Genomic DNA, 26253 nt, shown 5'->3' with positions numbered 1-26253 from the left:
TATCTCTCTGCTTGCATCTCTGCTCATGGTCTCAAAACGGTGTATAACTTAGCTCAAGCCTCAGTTTTGGAGCAGGCTGGCAAAGAAATGAAAGGCCAGCTAGAAGTAGATCTAATTTAAGTTAATCCCCTTGGAGTGGAGAAAACTTATATCACTGCACAAAAATGAAGCTAATGTCTGTCCCCTTTCCTGTGAGAGAGAACTGGGGTCTTAATGATTTGAGTCTTTCCTGAAAAGATGAACCCATGTTAAGGGGAAACTACCCTTTAATTACTATTCTCCCTCATTTATAGACTTGCACAAGAATCCCTTTCAGTAACTATATTTGCTACTTTATGAATGACATAAACTCACATACCAATGATATTCACATAACTTCCACCTCTTCCACAATTTTAAAGTTTCCAGAGCCAGTCCTACAACTAGGATGAAGCAATGCCTGGCTGAGATCAGCCCTCTGTATGTAAAGCAGTTAGCTGAAACTTATTTGCAACCAGGAGATAATTGTTGGTGGTGGGCACATATCTTTGATCTTGTCCTTGCTAATTGGAGCATTGAGTAAAATGCGTGCATGTGTGTGTTAGAAAATCCAGCACAATGCATGCCACAACTGCACTCCCTGGCAAGGGGGTGAAGGCAGAAGAACACAGATGCCAATCTTCTTGTTGGAAGGTGCCTGATGGCCAAACCAGCCATGACAAGACTGACACCATGCCAGTTTCCTGCAGAATGCCGATTCTCCCATTGCATCTTGTCTGTTTGATGAAGAACTCTTCTCGCTAACACCCAGCCTGACGCTCCCCTGTCCCAGCTCCATGCCGTTCCCTCGGGTCCTGTCGCTGTCCCCAGAGAGCAGAGCTCAGCGCCTGCCCCTCCGCTCCCCTCGTGAGGGAGCTGCAGGCCGCCATGAGGCCTCCCCTCGGCCTGCTCTGCTCTGGGCTGAACAAACCAAGGGACCTCAGCTGCTCCTCATACACCTCCCCCTCCAGACCCTGCACTATCTTTGTAAGTGAGTCCCCTTTGGACAGTCTCTAGTCTCTAGTCTCCTTTGGACACTCTCTAGTAGTTTTATATCCTTCTTACACTGTGGCACCCACAGCTGCACACAGTACTTAAGCGAGGCCGCACCAGTGCAGAGGGTGAAAGGACTTGGCATAAGACATAATTATTCCTTGCTATGCAACTCCGTAACTAACAGGACTGGGCCTTGTGAGAGCAAAGGTAAGTCCACTTAAATTCAAAATAGGCATAACAGAGCTGATCTGAAAGTCATGATTTCCCTCCTAGGAGACACTGTCTGGGATTTTCTTGCCTAACTTTAGGTGTCTACTCTAAAGCTGCCTTTGTGCCCTGAACACAGGTGTTACTTTATGTATTTGGTAGAGATACAGTTCATCTTGTCTGTGGATATAACGAATGAGTTGAAACATACATTTGGATGTGTGATCTGTACCTTAAATTTCATTCTTCTCTATTTTCTAGGTCTCCATTGGAGCCTCAGTCCCTGCCTTAGATGTAGATACATATGCAGCAGGTCCCTTGAAGTTAGGTGGGGTGAATCTGATCTGCCAGTTTCTCCTGATGTGTGAACAATGTAAGTCAATGACAGCTCAGATTGTTTCTGCAGCAATTACACAGAGCAGCAATTACATTTCTGCAGCAATTACAAGGAGTGGCACTGGAGTTACAGGGAAATGAGGGGAAAGAAAGAGAGAGAAGGAAACACAGCAGGAATATTGGCCACATTGTGCAATCTGTAGCCTAGACCTATTCTTGGGGCAAGCCGTGAGACAGTGAGTGGTACCCAAATCATTTCTGAAGTCAGGAGTTGTGCATCAGAGAGAGGGCTGCTCACTGGTAGGGACCCCAATCTCCTCCTTGTATGCTTGACCCTGCCTTTTTTGGGGGAGTGCAGAAAAAGGGTCCTTTAGGCTTTGTCAGGGACAGAATCCCTATTGCTTTGGTGACAAAACAAACAGCGAGAGTGACCAGTAGGAGATGATGAAGGGGAAACACGAAAACAAAGAAAGTTAATGTACCTTCAGGGCTTTCTGCAATGTGAAGCCCTGGGGCATCTTCTGCCTCTGCTGACCTCTTGAGGGCTGGTGGACCTCAACAGGATTTTCTGCCACCAGTGTAGATGGGTTTGAACCCACAGGCCTTTGGCCTCAGCCACTCCCTCTGGCAATGAGCAACTATGCTGCAGTCTCCAAAAGAAGGAGTCTGGGGACAGGTGATGGCGGAGGGAGGTCATACAGTGGAAGGAGAGGCCATGAGTAGGGGGGCTTTTAGTAGTCAGTGAGAGGGGAGCCCTGGCTGAGGGGCAACCATGTCCCTCCCCACCTTTCCATTATGTTACTAGTTCTCCAAAATGCACTGGGATCTATGGCACTGAGAGACATGGGTTGTGTTTCCATGTAGGTACAAGAGCTCAGGTGGGGAGAAAGGCAATGTGAGGAGGAGGCAGGAAGAGAAAAGGAGAAAAGGGGCATTCATGACAGATGGGGAAAGAGATGGCAATTTGTCACTGAAATCATCATTAGAAATACCTTCTGAGGACATCCCCTTAGAAGTTTGCCACAAGATTTGTAAAGTAAAAACCCCAGGGAAAACCCAGGCAAACACTATGCTAAATTAGCAGGTTGAAAATACAGATTAATAAATCCATAGCGAGCATCCTTATGGTGACACTGCAGCATCCACGCTGGCCCTAGGCAGCTGCCACAGTGACACTGAATGATGGGTGTGCTCCCTGTGCGTGGCTTTAGCAGAGGACACCTCGTCGCGTGGCCTTGCCTGGTCACTGTACTCAAAAGGCACAGTCAGAGACTCTCCGAAGGATGTTGCCTGGCACTCCAACCTTTGGCGCGTGAGCTACCTGCAAAGCACAAAGTGAATGCTTAATAAGGCGTCGTCTGGTTTCCATACATATATATATATGGAAAAAATATGGAAAATATATACAGATGTATGTGTGTAGGTTTCCATACAGGCTATTATTAGGGCTGCAATCAGAATAAGTAAAGTGCTCTTGTTGACCTCTGCTCCCCATCCTGCCGTAGGCAATAACCCTGATGCTGAGGCAAGCTGCAGAGCTTGCCTCCTTCCTGTGGGGCTGTCCCTTACCCCTCAGTGCTCTCTCCAGCCTCGAGAGGGAAGATTTCAGCTGCCTTCAGCTGCAGAAGTGGAGCCACCTTCCCTCACACATGCCTGACTTATAGACCATTTTAAAGTACGCCATGGGGGCGTCTAATATGCTAATGAAGAAAGTGGGTGGAAGAGCAGGAATTTGAGCACAGCTAAAAATGTACATGCCTAACAATTGCAAATCAGCCTGTGCTGAAGTTACCTAAATGGGTTGGCATCAGTGGAAGGTGGGTGCCTCTACACCTCTTCTTGTCAGTTTGCTGTGAGTACACGGCTAAAAAAAAATCATACGCCTCTCTATATGGACCTGCTGTTTCAGCCAGGGTTATCAGTAAAGGTTTATATCAAAAAGTCCCTACTTTCCACTCTTACTCAAACAGTAGGAGGAACAGTGTCTTCATGCAAACACATCCCAGACTGGTTGCAGGCATAGTATTTCAGATATGCTGTGGCATCTGGCTGCATTAACAGATCTAAGTACCATCTTGAAATGGACTTCTAAAATATTGGTTAGTTTTTGCAACTGGATTCACGTCTGGGTTGTGTCAATGAAGGTTCTGCATATTGTGGCTTGTAGTAAAGTCTTAGATCACTCACAGATTTGTGTGATTAAGGGTGTAAAATCCCAGCCTGGTTTCTTTTTTGAAGCTCAAGCTCAGCTACTTTTATATGACTTGATTTTTCAGATCAGAACTAATGTTTTTTGAATGCATGAAAGAAACATTCATAAGTACAGCTGCAAGTAAAGGCAGGGCTCTCGTAATACATAGCTGCAGTTGCAGTGGCTAAAATGTGATTTCACAGAGTAGAAAGCTTGAGGCCATTACAAAATCAGTAAACAGAAAGGCGGCCAGTTGAAAAGAGAAAAATAACAAGCAGGATATTGTCTGATACCACATCCTGCCAATGCAAAGCCAGGTGTTCCAATGGGAAAAAAAGTGAAACAGAATGTGGTGCTCACAGGATTGCATTTACATACTGCTTAGTAGCACCCAGGGGTGCTCACTGCTGCTGGGAAGGCTGTGGCTGCTGGGTGCTACGTGAGGGTTGTATGCCTGCTCCTGATGTGAGCAGGTGAAGAGCTGGCCAAGTTGGGCTGGGGAAGGGAGACAAACACAGCAACCATGTGGCTGGGGAGGGACTACACTGCTGGTGGAAAGCAAGACCAAAGAGGTGATTTCTGAGGGATACCAATGAGATAAAGGGCTGGAAGGGGCAGGTAAGCAGCAGGATGGGGGGCTTGGTGAAGTGTGACATTTAACGAAAACACACCAAGGATTGTGAGATGCAGGGCAGAGGACCATAGGGAGATAATCCCAGAGTCCAGGGACAGATGTGTCTCCATGGGGAGTCATGACGGCAGCACAAAGGTCTGCAGAGCCTCCAAAGGAGAGACCCAAGCCCTGCGGAAGGCAACGGTGAGAGGAAGACCAGCTAACACATGTACAGAAGATGTTTGCTCTGCCTGCTGGGTGCTGGGGAGGTGGTGGAGGCTGCTGGGGAGGTCACAGTCTGGGATGGGAGATCCACAGCCAGTGTGTTGGGGTGGGGAATGAGGGTGGTGAGGGACTGACATGAAAAATAAACACGATAGATCTGAGAACAGATTCAGTCACTGGAGAGAAAAGGGAAAACGGTGCAGAGAACCCCAGAGCTGTGAGCTCACGGGTGAGGGAAGCCAGGAGAGGCGCTGGAGGAGTGTGGGAGGTGAGAGGGCTGAGGAGGAGTAAACATTTGGGTGAAGGCGTATCTTTCAATCCCAGCAGGATCTGCTACAGTGCAGCAGCTCCAAATCCGTGTTTGCTGGATCCCAGATGCCCAAAAAACAGACTTTTGCAGCTTCATTTTTACCAGCCTTGCTGCTGCTTGTAGAGGGGGGGATAGTTTGGGGAGGGATTGGTTTGCTCTCTTACAGTGTGCCTGAGGTTATGAATGGCTGCAAATATTACCAGCAAAGCCTGGTGCAGGAGAGGATGAAACAGGAAAAGCCAAAACCATGTAGATTCAACATTCCCCCTTCCTTCCCCTCCCACAGATTCCTGAAGCTCCCAGGGAGAGGAGAGGAGATGTGACACCTAGGGGTGTTTGTGGTTGCAGTTTGCCCATGTGAAAAGTGGTGCCTTTCAGGTGCTACGCTGTTTAAGGTCCGTATGAATAACTCATCAGTCTGGGGCACTTTCCAGCTTGGTTTGAGCCAAAGTTGTTGTTTTTTTTTTTTTTTTTTTTTTTCCTGAAGTAAGCAAACAAACAAAATGGTTTCAGCTTTCTTCCATTGCACATGGCCTCAGCGAAGGAGAGCAATGGCTTTTCTCTGGGCTCCACTCCAGAACAGAGAAGAGGAGGTGGAGGCTCACTTCTTGCCCAGCAGTGAAGACCCTGGTTTTGGATGTCAGCGATCAGGTTGAGGTTACTCTGTTTCTTGAGACAGCTTTGACCTGTGTCCCCTGCACTAGGATTCCCATCTTGTCTTATTTTAAAATCTTTAGAAAATCACTAGCCTTGGAACCTAAGAGCATTAACCTCTGTTTTGGTGATTAGGATAGTCATTAAGAAGGACAGCCACGTTTTGGTAAATACTCCCAAAAGCAGGTGATGGGAATGATCTCAAGCTACAGAGATAAAGGTAATCCTGTCCAGCAGTGACAGCAAGGTTGTAAAAACAGAGCACACCGATGAACCTTCAGCCATGGGACATTCCTCCCCCTGTCAGCTCAGTACCTGATACACAGGTGTGAATGTAAATGGATGCAGGTATGTTTGAACTTGTCTTTTCCATTTACGTCTAGCGAACTCCTTGATGAAAAAAATTGCAATTTTATTATTTAATGCTGGTGGCTGACTCAATTTAGTTTTTGTTAGTATTGAGTGATTAAGGATGGTTGTTAACATTGCTTCATTATTACTAAGTAGTTTAGAGTCTGGGCTCAGTCTGGGCTTTTACTAATTATTGCTAAATGTGAAGAAATAAAAGCCATTGCGATGTGGGAAGTGAGGAAAAGACAAATGTATGAGGCAGCATAATCAGTATGTGATATACCCCCTGCAGCAAGCATTTCTGTCTCTTTCTGCTCATTTATTGTGTGTTTATTTGCCTTTTCATTTTCCCATGATGATGTTAATATAAAGGGAAAATGACTGCCGAAACTGAGGGATTTTAGCCTTTGATACAGAAGAATTACAGCCTGCAAACATGATAAAGACTTCCCAGTCTTTCTTTGAAACCTTTCATTGACTTCAGCAGTAGCAGAAGCTGGCTCTAAATGCATTTGGATTATGTGTGCTCCACAGGAAATGTTCAATATTATGTGCAGTGAATTTAAGAATCAGGACATGCCTTTTTTTAAAAGGAAAATGGAATTTTCTAAGAAAACAAGAACCAGACTCTAGCTGCAGTTTCACTATTGGAACGAGCTGCAATACAGGCCCCATGCTTTGATGCTGCCAAATAACATTGCTCCAACACCAGGTCTTTCCTCTATTTCCTATTTTCAGATTTCCTCTATTTATAACATAATTTATTCCTCTATTTATAACATAAATATTCCTCTATTTATAACATAAACACTGACGAGATATATATATATATATATATATTCTCAGTCTTTTATGGAGCCTCAACTGAAACAGGCACTAAAAGAATTCTGAAATTTAACATTAGGGACTTTATCCTGAGAGTGATAGGAACTGTTTCCACATCACTGCTTCTCTTGTTGATGTTATGATATCTGCTCTGTCCACACACAACTGTTTTCTCCCTTTAGGGAAAGTTTCCTGCAGTATGCTGGAAATGATGAGTCACAGACGAAGTGGTTTGGGAAGGCAGAGGAGAGCAGCTCGGCGTGCTGACCTGCCTGACCCATGGGTCGTCGTGTGGTGCTCTGCCTCCGTCTCTGGTTAGTCGAGTCCCGAGGTCACACTGCAATTCCTGTAAACTGCCTGAGCACCCGGGATTGCGGCACCAGTGTACATGAGTAAATAAAGTAGGTTGCACTTGCTGGAGAGTCCTAAGTTCTGTGCTGCTGATTTTGTACCCATTTCTGTTATTTTCATGCTGGAAGCCCTGTGCAGCTGGATTCTCTAAAGGAGAGAGTTAAAGAGTTAGGCATGAACATGTGCTGGGAAGGGCTGTCCTCCCTCCTTGGTGCCTTTGGGGTCCCTCCCAGCTCACCCAGCACTGTGTAAAGGATTATGGATGTTAACACATCTGAACTCTCTCTCCCCAGATCTGTTCCCAAAGTGTCCCTGTATGCATGCTTCTTGTGCTGCTCATGACTGAAAACTTCAGGTGGAAAGACACAAATATCTGCAGCCTCCCATGTTCTTCATTCTCATGAAGTCTCAAGTTCCCAATGCCCTGTGAGGTTTCTAAGAATTCAATACCAAAATTGAATCTCCAGTTTTCTGAGTAGCTCCTTGCCAATTAAATATTTCTTCCTCTTAAAAAATGCTTTTTACAGATTCTAGAAAAAGCCTGACAAAGGCAGGCAGACTTTCTCCTGGTTATAAATAAGCCATAGGGTCACTAATCACTTAACATTATTTTTAAAAAAAATCTCAAATTTTGCTTTATCTCTGTAGCAGTAAGATCTGCTCAGACACCTCTCTGCTGAACCAATGCAGGCAGTGTTCCTGTAGTAGTTAGGGCTTTTTGGTGGTTCATATCTGTCTGAACCCTGAAATCACCGTTGGGTGATTCAGAGCTCAGAGGTGATTCCCATTACATGGTGGTGCTCCTTGGGTGGCTCCTGGAAGCAGCCATGGCAACTGCTTGCTTTGATGTCTTCTTTTGCTTTCTGCCTGCAACATCCCTGGTGTTGCTTCTTTCTTTCCCTTGTATTAAGGAACCAGTTTCAGCGAAAAGCTTAGAGTTGTGACTCCCCAGAAAGACGTTCTGCAACTCTTGGTTGTAGTTCAGTGCCAACAGACAGCAACCAGGAGCAGACACACTGAAGGGGGACAAATCATTTCTTTTTCTATTTTCTTCATTTTAGATATACGAAAAAGCTTTCCTACAGCCTGTCTTGGTCACCACTGAAATGTTTTTGGTTCCAGAAGTGGATGGTTTTTATTCTGGAAATGGGTGGAAGGAGATTTTTAGTGTTAAAGAAGCATCTTCCTCCTTCTCTTGCTGTCCAGTCCTCACTCTCCTCTCTTTCTGCAGAGCTTTTGGGGACTTTGGATGGAACACCAACCAATGGCTCCCCTCTACCCCCTTCGCCCCCTCCACAATTTAGGAGCCTAGATGCTAAGAGATGTCTACGAGTCATTGGATAGGAATTACTAGACTGAAATCTAATGACCTAAGTCAGGAATGAGGGTAGGAAGTGGAAACCTGTGTTCCAGCTTTGCTAGGTGTCTCCAGACAGACCAGACTGTCTCTACCTCTTATTTCCTATTTGTAAAAAGAGGAAAAATTAGGCAGATATGTTCTGTGAGTCCATTCTGAAGCTTTTTTAAATTTCAAATCTTCAGCCAACAAACAATGCATAATGGCATAATCTTTTTCTGCTTGTTTGCTCTTTGCTGGATTTTGAAGGAGACAGTCTCAAATTTATGTGGTTCCTGCTGTTTGAAGCCTTACTGACAGTAGGAAAGTTTTGTCTATAATTCTATATCTGCATAATTGTACTAACAAGAGCTATTACTGTGATGACAGACACAGCAGCGTGATAGCACATCCAGTGGAAATTCCCTCCAACATGATAAACCGTCATAGAAAAATTGTGCCTCTCAGTCCCAGGGCCTTAATGCCATTGTCGTGTTGGGGTAAAACAAAAAATCACGCCCCTTCCATAGCTGTGCTGGTGAAACTTCAAAGGGCAGAAGAAAACTTAAGCAAGGGCTATGTTATTCCTTCTGCTGCTGTGGCTCTGTGGATTTAGGGTGTGAAGAGGTGCGGTCCCTGATTGACAGCAGATGGCTGGCAAGAGCCTGGAGCACAGGCACAGTTATACCAGCCAAACCTGTGGATTTTGGTTGTGGGGCAAGGTGGGGCTGGAACAGCCTCTACTGGTGAAATCTCAGTTTTAGCAATACTCTGCCTCCCCATTAGAAGAGCTTCTGTGCAGCTATCGTGGCCAAGCACTTGCTGGACAGATGGTTTTGCTCAGGTGGCTGCAGAAGGGAGATTTTTGGTACACCGACTGTTTTGTCAGTGCTGTGTGTTCTCTCTCCTTTTAGTTTTCCCAGTCTATTGCTCTGCAGGGCTGTTGTTGTAAGTCACAGCTGTGCAGGTAACCATCTGTTAATGAGTAATTCCTCTGTCTGATACTGGCATTGATCTATTCCATATTTTGCAATGCAATGTTGTTTCCTGAGTGGGCTTGTTGGGAGCTCCCTGTTATTGCTATACCATGCTTTTAATTAGCTTGTGAAGGGAAGATGGGAAGTGACTGGGTGCTAAATGATTTCTGTTACAGGCAACATTGGATCAGCTGTTCTGGAGGTGCCCTTAGCCACTTAATAAGCCCAGGGGAGGGAAGGGAGGGCACTGCTGTTTATCAGAGAGGGACAGGCACTTTGTAACCTCTTTGCTCCCTGTGGTTTAGGCAGAGTATCTCACTCCATGACATTCCTATCTACCCACAAAGACATTAATGATTAACGGTAAGAGCTCTGCTTACTTAGAAAACTAAAATACCCTAAAGTCAAGTAAATCACAGTGCCTTGCGAAAGCTCCTTGCTGATTCACCCTCCTGCTCCAGCCCAGCCCTGGAAGCTTCCTTCTGCCAGGCAAAACCTTTGTGAGAGGAGAGTGAGGATGAAAGCCTGTGCTACTTTCACTCTTGTCTTGGCCCTGGCTCTGAGTGGTGACTGTTTGAGGATGGTAAGTGTGATTCCTCTGCTTTGGAGTGGCTGATCTCCTACGTGCTGCCTGGCAGGACGATGTTGCCCAGGGGCTGAATGAGTGATGCCGCTGGCCAGACGGAAGGGAAGAGCTCTTCGGGTGAAACACAAAATGGGTTTGTTAGATCAGGGCTCACAGCAATGCTGACTAACCAGGGGCCTGTAGGATAGCTCGTCCTTATACATTTAAAGCAATTGCTCATGTGCATGCTCGCTAGGGGGAAGAGTGAGGGGGAGCAGGGACTACCAAAGTTGCAATACTTTGAAAATGCATCTCAAAAGTGTGTTGATGCAAGCAGGTACCTGCAATAGCATGGAAAGAGAGTGCTACCCCACCAGGCTTTGCTGCTAGCTGGTAACAACCTGATGGTAACCATCTCCTCCTATTACTGTTTTTGTGACATGCCCATCAGTGTTTTAAACACATTTTGTGTCCTTTTTGGGGGATGTCTGCAAGGCAGCTGTGGCACTGCATGGCCATGCCAGGTTGACTTTGCCAGTTTGCTTGAACTCCACTGTGGCCTGGCATCCACCATGGCCTAGCTGCTCAGCTGATAGCCCTCACCCACACTTGTGTGTGTCACGGTTAGTCTTTTATCACCAGAAGTATTTCCATAGACACTGTAGGTCGGAGCAGAGAGGGACATTCACGGTGCCTAGGACAAAGATCAGCCTTGGCTGAAGCCACCAGGGACTTCCCAGTGCAGACAGAATTAGTGCAGAGGGCAAGTGCAAAAATTTTCTTCCCCAGAACTGTTCAAGCCTACCTATATATCTTAGCAACAGCTTGGCTTTACTGCTTGCTTACTACATTTTCTGCACAGCTCTATGTTCATGATGCGCTGCTTCCTTGACTGCTTTCATTATATTTTTATCTTTCTATGGTTCAGCTGTCAGCACCTTTGGTGGCAGCAACATTTTAGGTCTATTACCCTTTTTATTATTTCCTGTGGCTTCAAATCAGCTCAGCCTAGTGTTCTTTGCTTGCTGATTGGCGAACCCAGATAGAGCAGAGTTTGCTTTTTTTAGCTAATGTCCTGGGGGATACAGCTAAACGGAAGGAAAAGTCAGAATTTTGACTTTTCAAAAAAAAATAAAAAAATATTATTTGTAGCTGTGAGCTGGCCCCAAAATGCATATATGTGTTCTGCAGGGAAACAGGCCATGTGTCTCTTGGCAGTAGAAAGACAAAATGGAGCAGGGCTTCAGCCTTCTGTGTTTTCCTGGTTTAACAGAGACCTTTCACTAGCCAGTGTTTACCTATCCTGGTTCATCAAGTTGTGCCTCAGCTAAAATCAGGTGCAAATAATGAGATCTTTGCAGAAGAACTGAGAGAAACACAGTTTGAGGGCACCTTGGAAAGCATGTTTATCTGTACAGGATGGTTCCCAGTGTGAATTTCTCTCTCCAATCCACATTCTCTTTTTCTCTTTGTAGCACTACAAATCTGGGGCAGGAAGAGGCTCAAAACATGAGTTCGCTCACCCACAAGGTACTAAGTCAAATCCAATAGGTTTCCTGACAGTAAGAATGATCTGTCTGTCTGCATCCATGCTGTGCAAGCTGGTAGTAAGCCTGTCCTTGTTTCAACATGAATAAGGATTATGGAATGGTTATGACAATATTAATGTCTGCATAGAGGTGAATTTGGGATTAGCTCAGGCATCTCAGATAATTTCCCTTCAGGTGGGGATTAATGCGAAGGTGCTGATGGGATTTTCATTTTTTTGAGCTGGTGTGACTTATTTTTTTTCACAACACAGTCAGGCTGTAGATGTGCAACTCCCTTTATTTTAATCAGAGCTGTGTCTGCCCTACACTTTAAAGTACATGAGCTCTTTGTATGTATGGGTTCAGTTTCTGCCACAGTCCTTGATCTCTGTGTGAGAGGAGGGTTTGAGTACCATGCAATTTGCTGCACTGCCTTTATTTAGATGTCACCTTAAAAATCAGATGTCCTGGCTGTGTGCAGGCACTGCAGACTTCCAGTTTTAAAGCTTTTATTGCCCTGTGCTTTTGCCATTATGGATTATATGAATTGGACCATTAGTGGTGCCTTTATAGCTTAGAACAGTCTTTTAATGACCTATGGGATGGAATATGTCTTCTGGCTGGATGTGTTTTCACAACTGTCCTTGCTACATATAACGGGAACTATCAGGCAGCTAAGGTAAATATCTGAACATTTACCCAATTCGTTCAGATAATGAAAACCAAGTTTCAAAAAGTGATAGCAAAGGGTCTTGTGGAAGCTATTTTGCAGTGGCAATGCAGAAGTGTTGGGGTGACTGTAATTCCAATTGGCCAGAAAGGGCTAGGACCACAAGGCTGGGTTACTTTTTTCCATAGTGCTAACAACTGGCCCCAGCAGCTCTTTGAGATGATATGTCAGGGCTTGAAAGGGTTAACAGATATTGCAAGAGTGTGCAGGAGCTCCAGCTGTGACTGCAGGGTAAGCTCAGGATGTGGAGCCATTGCACATCGTCACCAAGAAATGGAAACATGCTGTGCTGCAGACTTGGTTGTATGCCCCATTTCTCACCTACAACAGCAGTTGGCTTCCCATTCATGCTCCTGGTTCTCAGAATGGATTGCTTTTAGTTTAATGGTTAAAATAAGCTCTGACAGTTTTCCATTGTCTTTTATTATCTTCAGTCTCTTTCATTCTCAACACTCATCTTGAAGGATTTTTTTCTGTTAGACTCCCTCCACCCATCCTTACAAAACTGTCGCTGACTTGGCAAACGTGAAACTTGCCCTTTTCAGACACCAGTCCCACTGATTTATCTCCATTTATCCCAAAGGGATACAGAATTATCCATCACCCCCTAACCTTTCCCCACAACCTTTAAAACCTTCTTTCCCCTGGCTGTTTCTATTTCAGTTTGTACTGCCTGGTGCCTTAATTGTTTTAAACAGATGTTACAAAGCGAAAGGTAGCCTGAAAGGATACTACTTCAGAAATCAATCTAATATGCTATTACAATACTCTGTGATTAGAAATGAAAATTGCGATTAATGAATATAATTGGCATTTGCTGTACCAGAAATAGTAATGTATTTCGAGCTTGAAATGATCTGCGATCTTTACCACACAGCCCATTGCTCTCTGTTGACTTAGTCATTATGTAGGATTTTTGGCCTCTTCTTATGCACTAAAAGTTGCAAAGACACAGAATCCAAAGCACAGCTGAAAAACCTGAAGTTACCTATCTTTACAATTTCGTATAATAACATACAATATGTATATATACACCTGTGGGCTGGTGTTCAAGTGTATGATGAGGCTTTTATTCTTGTATTGCAGTGTTTACAGAGGATGGAAATTTATGCAAATTTCCTTTCCGGTATGGCGGAAGGCTTTACCATTCTTGTTTATCAAATATATTTTCCCGAAAGAAATGGTAAGTTAACATTCTTCACAAATGAAGACAATGTTCAAATGAAAGCGTCATGCTTTTAGTATTTTAATCTTGTTTTTGTAATAATTAACATGGGGTTGTTCTTGTGCCCACTGAGGGCAATGCTGTTCCTCTGCTGATACTCATGATCCTTGGATCAATATTCGTGCACAAAGGGGGGGTGAATCCAGTTGTGGGGTCCCCAGGGCCACATAAATTTCAACAATTGCAGAAATGTTTTTTTCCTTGGCCTTCAGATTGGAATTGCAATTATATCAGTGGGGAGAGCTGGTACAGAACGAGCCAGCATGAGGAACTGCCAGGTAGCAACCCTCTGCTGAAGGCCAAGGGAGAGATACGACCACCTGTAAGAAGTGACACTCTGTTAAGGAATTGGTTGATTTTTGTGGGCTGTACTTGTAGTGCAGCAGGGACAAGCTGATTTTTGAGGGAAGTTGGCTTTTTCCCCATATCTCTAATTTCTATTCTGATTGGCACCAGGCTCCTTTTGCATGGTGCATTACTCCGGAGTAGAGATTTATTCTACTAGTATGTTTAAGACCAGGTCTCCTAATTTTGAGCAAAGGTTGTTCTTTCACACATGGAAGTTGTTAGTATTCGTTATTCATTTAGTGTTAAGGGCAGTCAGGTGGGAACCCTACTGCAGCAAGCACTGAATAAACAAGACTAACTTGCAGACAAACCTGTCTAAGGAGTGTATTAACAGAGACCAAAGGCAACAAAGCAGGGAGTATATGGGCACCAGTAATGTGGGCACCAGTAATGTGAGAATATATGCACAGATGACCTATGTGAAAGGCATATACATACATGTTTTCAGGATGTAGATGTTTTATAGAGTGTGTATTGTTGGCCCATGTGGGACAGAACTTGCAGGTTTTATGCTGCACTAATTTTTTTAGGATCTTTATTGTCTTTCCGATGGTACATCTGTTTCAAGTGCAAGGGTTGGTGTAATAGAAACAACACAACATGTGTTGCAAATGGACACAGAGCTTCAGGTTAGGAGAGCGTATCTGATTGTCCTCAGCATCCAAAGATACAATCCAGACAAGAAACACCTCAAGGATTCAAGAATGTCATCATTAAAGGAAGGGAACTGGAATAATTATCTAGTGTGAAGCCTGTCCTTGATGGACTGCAGCCACAATGAGCTTGACCTTTGGACCCACTTAATCTCACACAATGTTTAAAATGAGTCTTGTTAATACGTGACACTCTGTGTATTTGTTTTTAGCCAGTTAGGCTACAGAAATGGAAAACCTGTGAATGTATGGGATCCAAGGTTAAAGCATACTTTAGAGCTGACCTTGGACACTTTGCAGTTGTACTTCCTATTTTTTTAAAAGCCATTTATTTACAAGCAGGTAGATGAAGAGGGCAGCTGGAGCTGTTTGGTTTTGACAGGCCATTTAACCCCATGGCTGACCTTCTGGCTAGTGTTTACTCTTCTTTCATAAGATAAAAGCAACGCAGTGTGTGACTTTAGGCACACAGATGCCAGGAACAGAGCCCTGAGGAACAGTTGGGAAATGTGTTCTGTGCATGTTTGTGTGCGTTGGCACCAGCCCACACAGGGCTGATGGTGAAGGACTGGTCCCAGGGGACAGACAGGCGAGGGCAAGGCTCAGCTGCTTCCTGCTCCTGTCTGCCCATGAGCTGCAAGCAAGGATGGAGATGGTGGGAGGCTGGGAGCCACCTGCCTCTTGGGAATGAGACCAGACTGGGAGAAATTGCTCCTTTTTAGATACTTTGCTTAGTCTGCAAGGGTTCTCTGTAATAATTGGCTTTCTGTGCTTGATCAAGCCCAAGAGAGTGCTAGAGTATGCACTTAATGAGTACATGTTCATACTCCTCAGGTCAAACCTTAAGGCATGACTCAAGGCCAGACTTTATACCATGAGCCAAAGCCTGCTTCCATTGGCTTTAGTTTAGTTACGTGCATTTTTACACTACCTATGGCACAGATATCATGCGCTAACCCATCATATTAGGTTTAATAAAAAGACAGTCCTGCTTCAGAAAGCATTTAAGATCAGTGTCTATCTCAACACAATGCAGAATATCTCACTTATGAAAGCTGAGATGTTGATTAAAAGGACTGAATGTAGTAAGAAGATCAGACATGACCTTGATGATTTCTAGCATTAAACATTTCAAAATGACTGCAGAAACCTCTCCCTACTTAACTCTGCGTGCAACAAACAATGTTGTATCTTTATAAATATTTATTGAAAACACAGGAAAGAAGACAAAATAATTGCAGTACTCAAATAACAAACTTCCTTTAACAGCATCCTGTATTGCATTCCCCTTTAATTATAATCTGTTTTCACAGATAAATTCCTATTTAGCATTCTCTTACCAGGTACTAAAGATGTCATGTAAATTTGCCCTTTGTGTTAGAGAAAAAAATTAGCTGGAACTGGTGGTGAAGCTCATTCCCACTTCCAGAAACACAAAGCAGTGTAGGGATGGACAAAATGGGGGTGAAAGTCCCAGGGACACCTGTGAGAGCAAATGTGGTGGCTGGTCTGAACTGTGACTGAGCCAACCCTGAGGCTGCAGGGCTGCTGCCAGCACCCTGTCCCTTTCGCCAGTGGTGGGATGAGCTCCCCTGAGATCCTGCTCAAGCCCTCCAAAGGGGGCTTTTTGGCCAGCTGGCAAAAGGTAATGAATTTCAAGCTGGAAGGTTTATGGCAGTTGATGAAAGGAGAAAGACATGCTGGGTGAGCCAGGAGACACCAAGCATCGGGCTTTTGTTTCTGCTGGTGCTGGTGGTGGTTGCTTTGGTGGTTTTTGGCAAAGTCAGGCCATCTCTCATGGCCAGGACAATGCATAAGGAGGCCAGAGGGAACCTCCATGCCTCAAACACGGTGATAGCACCAGGCATGACCACGGAGCTCTTTCCTTGCACCCATCTGGCTCCAGCTTGGTGCTTTGTATGGTCTCCAAAAGGTTTTATTATTAAGGCTCCCAAAATGCTCCCAATGGGTAAAATAGCCCTTCTTCCATTTGTTCTACCTGTCAGTTAGGCCACATCTGTGATCCACCATTTTTGTCTGTCCATTCCTGATTCCATTCCCATGTTGTTTATCGCACATACGTTAAAGTGTTGGTTTAATCAACCCCTAGCAGTAGTGTACTACTACTGATTCTGGTGTAATTCCATATCTGTGTATTTAAGTTTTCACTTTTTCGTTAACAATTTTATGTGACAGGCTGATGTAAAGACGTTTGTCTTTACATAAATTTTGAGAGCGAGCATAAGTAAAACCAGCACAAAGAAATAAGCTGATATTGGCTGGTCTGACTGCTAGAGGCAACATCCTGTGAAAGACCAAAATGTTATCACATTTTTGGAAAGCCTCCCAGGGAATAACACATGAAAAAGGAAAGGAGGGAAAATAGTGAGGTAGCTTTGAGGATGTGCTGAGCTTGTCCCAAACAGTAAGAGAAACGTGGCAGAATATAAAAAACCTATACAAATGTACAGGAAGCCTGGCACTGAGGAGGCAGCCTGGTGGCCCAGGGCAGGATTAATGTCTTTGTAGTCATTGTGAGGTGATAGGGAATGAGGGGACAGGTTGTGAAGAGCTTTAGGTGGGAGGATCAATGGGTTGCAGGAAGCCAGTGGAAGAAGCAAAGGCAGGACCTCTTACGACAAAAAACCTTTAGGAAGAAAAAATGGAGTTCTCTATTTGCTTCTAACTTGGCACCTGCTGGACAGAGTCCAGAGAGTATTACTTCTTGTATAATTTTCCCCTCAATGACAGGAATTTGCTCAAATTCATTATGACAAATACTCAGTTCTACTTTTAGATGTATGCAGAACCTTTTTCATTTGCCTCCCCCATGCTGCTCAGTGTAACACCACTCTGCTAAATCAATAATTATGTCAGTCAGAAAACTCTCATTCCCCGTCATTACTGGCACAAATGAAATGTTAAGTCTGAGGCCATTTTGCCAACAGTAACACAAGTAGTACACTGCTGAGAAGCACTTAACTCGCTGTAATCTTCATGTGCTGTAGACCATCCTTTAAAAGAGCACAGGGAAATTTCCATCAACTCCCAGCAGAATTGCATGGACCTTACTGCCTGTGAGAAAGCAGCATCTTTAAGAACGTGTTGAGTTATTTTGCATTAGAATACTAAGCACCTTTCTTTTTATGCACCTTATATGATTAAGGTCACCTAATTTAACATACATGGCCTATTCAGACGCTCCATAGGAACCAAAGCATTTTAAATACCACATAGCATCTAGTAGAAGTGAGGTAGGGCAGTTAAAAAAGCAGATGTGCTCTACAATAAAATTTTGACCTAGCTTGTGGGGTCCTAGGGTGGAAAGATAATTTAATACCACAACGGTTCAATGTGTGATGAAAATACAAATAATAAAGCCAGATTATCTGACATGTTAAATAAAGCAAACTTCTATTTCTTCCAATGCCCTGTAGCTACACATTTCCCTATGTGGTGACAGATGGTACAACTAATATTTATTACAGAACCATAGAACCATTTGATTGTTTAGATTGGAAAAGACCATCAAGTTCATTAAGTCCAACCATTAACCTGACCTGCTGAGCCCTATCACTAAACCATGTCCCTAAACTGTGTCCCTTACTGCCATGTCCAGTTAAGAAAGATATTTTGGTGGATGGAATATTGGGACAGGATGTGGACCTCTGAGGTTCAGCCTCGGTTCAGTCACACACTCCCTGCATGACCTCGGGGAAACCTGTAAGTCTACCTCTGCAAGAGGGGAATATGAACTTAATGCTCGTAGGAGTGCTATGAGTCTTGGAGGCAACAGACAGATAAGGGCAAGAAAAGTGCACAGACTAAGTGACCATCAAAGTCTGGATGGATGGTGCCTTGGTAGGGTTCTCACAGGCAGTGTGGGGTGCAGGATTCAACGTGCTGCTCTGCAGAAAGTAGAGGGTTTATCTGTGCCTTTGGAAACCACCCATACGTCAGTTATTTCCTCATTTTGTCAGGCAAGCTAAAAATTAGAAATACTTTAAAGGAAGTGAGTGCAAAATATGTTTGCTGCTGCAAGCCAGGAGGAAGTCCCTCTGCGGACAGTCTCCTGCCTCCACAGATTATTAAAGGTAACTGGCAGGCATCAGAAATGGGTTGGGTCCTGTTTGGCTAGTTCTGTAATGAATAAAGGAGACACAATCTATTGGCCTTGGTTTTGGTTTTTATTTCTGTCTTTTGTTTTCTAATCTTAGAAATGGAAAGTAGATTTTTTTTTTCCTTTTCTGGAGGATTCATTGGGGATCTCAGGTTCTGCTTCCACATCTCAGTCTGTATTTAGAGACAGATGGGGCAGAGCATCTTTAACAACAACAACAACAAAAAGGCATATATTTTCCTCTGGTGTTGAGAGAGTTTGAATGAAACATGCTGACTAGGAAAAAAGTATGAATTTACATATTGCCAAAGAGCAAAGGCCATGTAGTTTCAATGTAAAAATGTATTCTCGGTCTTTCTGGACTGAGAGCAAAAAGAAGGTGCCTGGCTATAATGAAGCAATGTTTTGAGGGGCACAGTGGTCTGTAGTAGCCCTAAGCCTTTGAACCCTCATAAGCATCTTCTCTGCAAGATCTTTATTTAAAGCCAAAATTCCCAATATTCTGTGCACAGATTGCTCCAACAACAGCCGGGGTGAAACAGCTTCCCATGCTTGCCCTTCATCCTCTGTGATTGAGAGGGGTCCTCTTGCTTCATCTGGTGCAACATCCATGCTGTTTGAAGCTGCTCTAAGCTGCATCTCTAATTCTTTCCAGGTGTTCAACAACACATAACTACGACCGCGACAGGAAGTGGGGGTACTGTAAGTTGTTGTCCAAAGAGCAGCCAGGTAAGGCAAGCCATTGCCTAGTCACGCCATTTACCTGCATCCTACTTTTCCACCTACAGTAAGAGGGGACAGTGCCTTCTGTGAAGCTTTTATTTGGTGTACACAGAATAAGCCTTCACACTAACCATTTCTGGGGTCTCTCTGTGACTCTGCATAACCATAGCTGTGAATTCATAGCCATTGAATATTCATAACCATGAGGCTGTGAGTATCACAGAGTCTTTAATTCACTGTCGACTAACCCGAAGCCACGGAGAGAAATTATGGCAGAGCCAATACAGAAATCTGAGCTCCTGCTGAGCTCTCTCCTCTCCTCCTCCCTCGTGCTTTGGAGGTGCCTTTTAGTTTCCCCCTCATCTAATCAGCTACATTTTCTGTCTCTTTGAGCATTAATTTTTAGAAGGTACAGAAACATTTCACACTGTGTACAACACACAGCCATAACTTTACAGCTGTCCTGCCTCAAGATCTCAGAGTAAGGAGTAGGCCTTCAAAACCAGGCTTCCTTAGGTTATGGGCTGCTTCAGAGAATACAAGAGGACAGGTGCTTCATTGCAGGAGAACTGAGGGAGAAGGAAAGGGTTATTTAGCCGAGCAGTGCTACATCTTCATGTGGATCACCCCACTCAAGTGCTATGATTACCTCATTGTGAAAGTCTGTCTAAAATGAGAAGCCAAGATCTGTGGTAAACTCTCCTTTCTATCTAAGTCACTCCTAATTGACACAGTGGGTGAAATCACCACGTCTCAAGCATTCCTATGAGGAACGTGCATCCCTGTCCTCAGCGTTACCTCGATGGCTGGCCCCTGCAAGGCTGTCTCCCCAACCTCACGGGCTGGCTGCTTGGGGATCTCATTTGGCAGCATCTAACATTCATTTTGAAGCATCTAACTCACTCACTTTGTAGGAACATACACATCTAGTTCTCAATTTATACAGTGACAGAGCAGTGTTGAAAAATCAGGTGTAGCACTGATCAGACTTGATGCCCCATGTCTATTTTTGGATCTGTGTTTAAATGTTGATCATGTTCCTCTGTTCTCCTTGATGCTGCTTTCAGATGTGACCTGTCTTGTTTAGTCTGTGGAATCTGGCTGGACAACCTTGCATGTTCCCTTCTCACTTTCAAACAAAGGACATCTGCCTTGCCCTTGCAGGGATTTCTCCATCCTGTCAGGAGACTCATTGTCAAACATATTACAATCTACCAGAGCACTTGAAAAGCCAATGCTGGCTGAATCATCCTGAGAGTCTCAAATTAAGAAGTATGCAGCATCATCATTTAAAACTTAACAACTTTAAATTATTTTCCAGCCTGGCTTTAAAACAGATCAACAGTAGATCAGAGACAAATGGCCTAACCCAAAACAAGCAGCAGTGCATGTGCCTTTGTAATGCAAGTGTGCCAGACATGAACACAGACTTCATAGACAGTTCATGCTTGCAAGAGTCAGGTCATGAAGGCTCCACTTCCTTATTCATGGGTGCCTTCCCAGAGGGTGAAGTGTTGGAAACAGTAACTCATGACTATTTTAATCCTCCAGTGAAACCATGACACAGTGGTGCCTGGCTGATAGAAGGAGGCTGTTTCAGTGACTGAGGAAGCAGCTCTCCAAGCCCTGTGCTTTGCATTTCCATGTTAGTGAGCGTCCTGGCAGGCACAACTCAGGTCCAGCCCCACCAGTGGTTCTCCGGCACCTGAAAACTGCCCCTGGGCTCTTCCTAAAGTGAATATAAAAGGAGGGTTCCTGCCTCTCTCTTGTCTCTCCCCATCCTTATAGTGTTTATTTCCACCCTCCATTTCTTCTCAGGACAGATCTTCGAGCCCTTTTCCATTTCTCTCTGTAGTCTTGGGGATAGAGTTTCTGTTGTGCTGTTTCTTCACTGCTGTGAATGGGTCCCAGGCCACCCTGGCATCCCTTGCTGATCCTCCTATGCAAAAAAACACAGGGCTTATAGGACTTGCATCCTTTTGGGACCCAAGACAGTCCATTTGGCCAGGGTGGGACATTCCCCAGTGGAGGATGGATTTGCTGGGGAGCCCTCCATCTTCCCCCTTTCCCCACTGCTCCTCCAGGGGTTCCTCGTGCCACCTCTGTCCCTCTCCCTGCCCATCACTGTGGTCCTGGCAGCCCCATGAGCAGCTGTCTCCAAAGTGAGCAAGCCTTTTGGGACTCTCCAGCTCATTTTCAGCTGTTGCTCTCTGTAGGGTGGTTTGCAAAAAGAAAGGCACCTCACCAGCCTGCCTCTTGATGAGGGCTGTCAGCGTACTACAACCCCAGTAAGGGCTTGCCTTGGTTACTGTTTGTTCTCCAGAAAACAAGAGTTATATGTGTGAGAGAGAAAAGGAAAAGAAAGAGAGGGATGGGATCATTGCTGGCTGTTACAAAGAAAATACTTTATTCCTAGAAGTGTTAAGGATTTTGTAAAATTAAATATAAAAGTATTGAAATGTTTGTTTGTTTATTAGCATAGTTATATTTTATTTATTTATGTATTTATTTATTTAATATATTTTTTTAAGCAGCAGGCACTGTATTTGGACTTGGAAAAGGTTTAACAGATCATCAGTCATAGGTTAAAGTGTAAAGGTTGATGTTGAGGTCTAAAGGGAGGAGTGGCAAAATGGCTGAAGGGAATTTCAAGCAAAGGGAGGGAAGTTCACTTGTTGGCGAAAATAACTGGGAAGAGGGCAGGAGTCAAACTGAATAATGCTGATCTTCTAAACATAGAAAGTATACCATTTTATTATGAAAAGAATCCCATTAATCTAACCTAATCACACTTTTGGTGGTGTCTCAGCTGCTTTATAGGCACATGAAAAGCAGTAAAAAGTGAAATTCTGGGGGGAGAAAATGTCCTTGGCTGAGAGACTGGTGAGAAGTGTGCAAACTGGGACGGAAAGGATCAAAGACTGAAGCATGGACTCTCTCCAGGCCCAGAATGCCCTGTGTACGTGGGGAGTCTACTTGAACCCATTGAAGCTGCTTACAAGTTAGTGTTAAGCAAGCATTTCAGGCATCGATCCAGAAGAATACTTCTGCCAACTTCCAGAGAAAGTTTTACCAACGAGCCTTTAGCTGCAGGGTGAAGTTAAGCTTGGGTATAAAGGCTCTGCTGGAGAGAGATGTTAGCACTGCGCAGTACAGAGCCAGAGCTCACAGAAACAACACCTGGAGCGCTTGTTCAAAACCCCCTGAAATTAGCAGGAGCTTTATCGCTGCCTTTGGGAGATATTTGTTCAGGTTTCTAGAGGATCTGCCTTTCCTGCCCCGGAAATCCTTTGGAGAGCTTGTGTAGTATCTGCCCGAGGTGAGCACCTTCATGGACATGGGCCAGGCTGTGCATGCATAGCTCATATATATATACAAGTATATAGGCATAAATGCACAATGCCCCTATGTATGGGACCTCCAGATCTTGGGCAGTCTGTTAATATTACTGCTCTGCCCAGGCTGCTGAATGTCTGGAAATCTTGGACGAATGGCCAAAACCCTGATTTGGAAAAAAATGTCAGACAGCCAGACACCAAGTTCTTTTTTAAGAGATGTTTGGACTGATATGGAAAGAAGAACTAGAGAACTAGTGCTGTGTGGGCTGCGCAGGCAGGAGGAAGAGGCACCACTGCAGGGGGGGGCTGTGAGGAAGAGCAGCCCCTGGGAAAGGTGGATGGCAGAAACAGAAAGTTTTTGTGGGCAGATACGGTTAGAAAGGCAAGACAAGGCTGCTGCTCATTCAGCAGAGCCTCAGAGTGGTGAAGCTGAAGTCAAGGTGACTGCTAGCAAACACAAAAGTGTTTTTCCCATGAGAGTGGGGCGGTAATTCTGGGTGGCTTTAGACATTGGCTGAACAAGCAGGGACTTGGTGCTCCCTGGTTACTGGTGGGCAGGATTCCTTACAGAGAGGTGGGACTTGTCTGTGTGTTTAGGAGCACCTCTCAGAGGTACAAGTTGGTCCTAGGCTCCAGGACAGGAGGGGAGGGATGCAGAATAGCCTGGGGAAGTCTGGCAGTGTGTGGGTGTGATACAGTGAAGGACTCAGACTGGAAAGGAAAGGAAGGAATGGAAATGTTCTTTGCAAGTTTAATGAGGGTACTGAGCACTGCTGCACCAGAAGATGGCCTGGAGACCAAGTCATGGTCTAGAGTTGATGGGTATAGAAAATACAGAATTTGCCTTTGAGGAAACATTACATCATTACAAATTTCATAACTATCAAGCAGCATGAACAAGAGAATCATCACTGCCTCTACTTGCTTTCCCTTGATGTTATCCTGGAGTGAAACTACCAGTGAATACACCCAAGGCTGGTATTTACACCAATTACACCACTCTGTCCTGAAGTAAATATTTTGATAAGTGCAGGGGAACCTTCACATTTACACTGCCATAGCCAAATTCACAATCTGCCTTTCGTGCTTCACCTCAGCTCTGTATGCGTGTGCCTGTGTCTTCATACGTTACCTCCCATGCTTAGGATCACACTCTAGCCGAAGGAGCACTCGGATTGAGTAACTCTACAGCTGCTCTTGTAGAGTTGGACTAGCTTTAACAAAAAGAATTGAAATGCAGACAAGCTGTTGGGCCAGTGCTTCCACAGGTGTAAAATGTGATGTTGGTTGACTTCAGGGGAGATACAGATGTGGATACTGTATGGAATCAGGAACTCCAGGTGGCCAGCAAGACTCACAACTTTTGCTTTGATGGAAGTAGAGCTTCCATCGCAGGGCTGAGAGAGTCGTCCTGGTGCACCCCCTCCTCTCCCAACCTATTTTCCCACGATTTAGAAAACTCCCATACAAACAGATACACAACTCCTGTCCAATTCAATTTCATTTGGCCTGATTTATTTGGATGTGCCCTTGTTTTGCTTCAAAAGTTTTTTCCTTTGTTCCGGCTGTCCTTTCATTTCAGACATAATCCAAAAATCCATAGCAAATTCCTCTGTCGAGGTTCGTCCTTCATGTCATTTGAAAGAGAAGATGCATAATCCCGGTTATTTATGTTGAAATTTGAAGCATGCAGGGCGGTAATTCGGATAGAGGCAGAGCTGCAGCCTTCCCTCCCCAGAGCAAAGGCACAGCTCCATCTTGTGGGCATTCAGCCCATCTTCTTCCTCACCACACAGCTTCACACGTGCCTGAACCCACCACCTTGGGACAAGTTACTCTGGTGGAGAAGGTTCAGCACAGTGGTTTGCTCTCCTTTTTAAAAAAGCCGGGTAAGTATAGCTGCTCTGGAGCTTAAAACAAGAACAATGTGAATTGTTTGGATAAACACCGTTTTAGATTCATAGGTGGTATTAAAACCACTGTGCATCGAACCAGAATGGTTAAGGTAACCGAGCTGACGCCTAACACAACAAAGCACGGCTTATCTGGCAGTCATTAACAGCAGCTTCTTATGTGGCCTGCCTAGATTACTGCGCAAACAGCCCTTGCCAAAATGGAGGGACCTGTTTTCTTGCTCACGGCCATAGGATGTACCACTGTGCCTGTTCAGAGGAATTCACGGGAAGGGACTGCCAGATGAGTAAGTATCTTCTTACACGAGTGTTACAACATGAAATACGAGCAGTAAGTAGAGCTCATTAAAGTTTGCTTAATGAAAAGGTAGTGCTGTTGTGATGGGAGAGACCACTGCAGCATGGATGTTTGTGTAGGCGGATTTCCAAATGGTTATGACAGACAATCCATTAGTGACAGGACAGCTGAAAATAGCTTGATTATACAGTTATAAATCCAAGCATGCTCTGAGCCAGTGAGATATTAAGTTATGGGAAACACAAAGAGCCTCTTCCCCTCCCTTTGCTGTTTTTAAGCTTTAAATATCACTTACATGTTTTGAGAAGACTAATAATACCATCCAGTAGGTAGGGCAGGGAGACATGAAAAAGCAGCAGCATTTCAGGTGACGCCTTACCCCTGATGCATATGCAGACACGGGGCCATTTCAGCTTCTCCTGTGATGTCAGCCTTACACCTGTGCAGCTCCTCCACCTTCAGGGGAGTCATTTCCAAAGGTGGAGGAGAGCCAAGGCAAAGAACTTTGCTTGGGTTATTTCTCCAGTTTTGTGGTGGAGTCACTCCCAATTTACTGCATGTCAAGAGAGGAATTTGGCTTTTACAAGGGCTTTCAGTTACACTTGCTGTTGTTTAATAAAGGCTTTTTCCTGCAGCTCTAGACTGTCTCCCAACATAAACAAGGTTGCCCTTTTCAGTTTTGGTGCTCCAGTGTCTCCAGCACAGTCCATCGCCTGTGATTGACACCATAAAGTGTGACAGACACAGTGATACACCTCTGATTTTATTTTTTGTATTTGCTGACTGAACTTTTGGGAGGGCTAAAGGGATGCTGTCATGTTCATAGAGCTTTAGGAGAATGCCACCTCTGCCTTGATGTCCTTGGAGCTGTGGCTTAGCGCAGCCACACCTTGGAGGCTGGCTTCTTTGAGAAGCACCAGCTGTCGACAAACATACATCAATTCAACAGGAAAAAAGGGAGAAAGGGTATGTGGTGCCGCCTCCTGCAAGAAATAACCTCAGAAAGCCTGTGATATTTTTTTAAACTGTGTTTTAGGGAAATGTTTTGACAACAGTCTCTATGAGTACTTTGATGTGGGCATGACCTGGTCAAGAGTCCAACAAGGAGCTGTGGAGCAGTGCATGTGTGTGGACGGCCAGATCGAGTGCCAGAGTATCAAACATGAACGTAAGCACACTATTTTGTATTGCAGCTCTTGACCTGCATGGAGTGGGGATAAATGATAGTAAGGTTATCAAAGCCTGAGTGGTGTTACCACAGCCAGGCTGCTATTGCAGCTCATGTGCCCTCCCCAAGAGTGTCGCATCCTTCCATGTGTGAGCAGTAATGCTGACCCAGGGAATCACTTAGTGTGTCCATCTTTATTAAATGAATTAAGCTGAATTTTAGTGACAAGCCTTAGTGCTGTCCTTGATGGGGA

General features: G+C 44.5%; 1 protein-coding gene across 1 annotated transcript in view; it reads left to right on the top strand.

Moving 5' to 3' along the window:
- The first annotated feature begins 9897 nt into the window (after nt 1-9897).
- Nucleotides 9898-26253, top strand: part of HGFAC (HGF activator) — a 41320-nt gene continuing 24964 nt past the window's right edge. Inside the window, exons 1-6 of the mRNA XM_035547146.2 lie at nt 9898-9973; nt 11431-11485; nt 13301-13397; nt 19216-19289; nt 24708-24821; nt 25869-26000. Coding sequence (XP_035403039.1) covers nt 9908-9973; nt 11431-11485; nt 13301-13397; nt 19216-19289; nt 24708-24821; nt 25869-26000 — 538 coding nt within the window. The 5' untranslated portion in view covers nt 9898-9907. The remainder of the gene's footprint in view (nt 9974-11430; nt 11486-13300; nt 13398-19215; nt 19290-24707; nt 24822-25868; nt 26001-26253) is intronic.

This window comes from Cygnus atratus, chromosome 4 (genome assembly GCF_013377495.2).
Source record: "Cygnus atratus isolate AKBS03 ecotype Queensland, Australia chromosome 4, CAtr_DNAZoo_HiC_assembly, whole genome shotgun sequence".
Classification (NCBI taxonomy): Eukaryota; Metazoa; Chordata; class Aves; order Anseriformes; family Anatidae; genus Cygnus; species Cygnus atratus.
The sequence above is the reverse complement of the archived record's forward strand: the minus strand, read 5'-3'. Positions and strand labels throughout refer to the sequence as shown.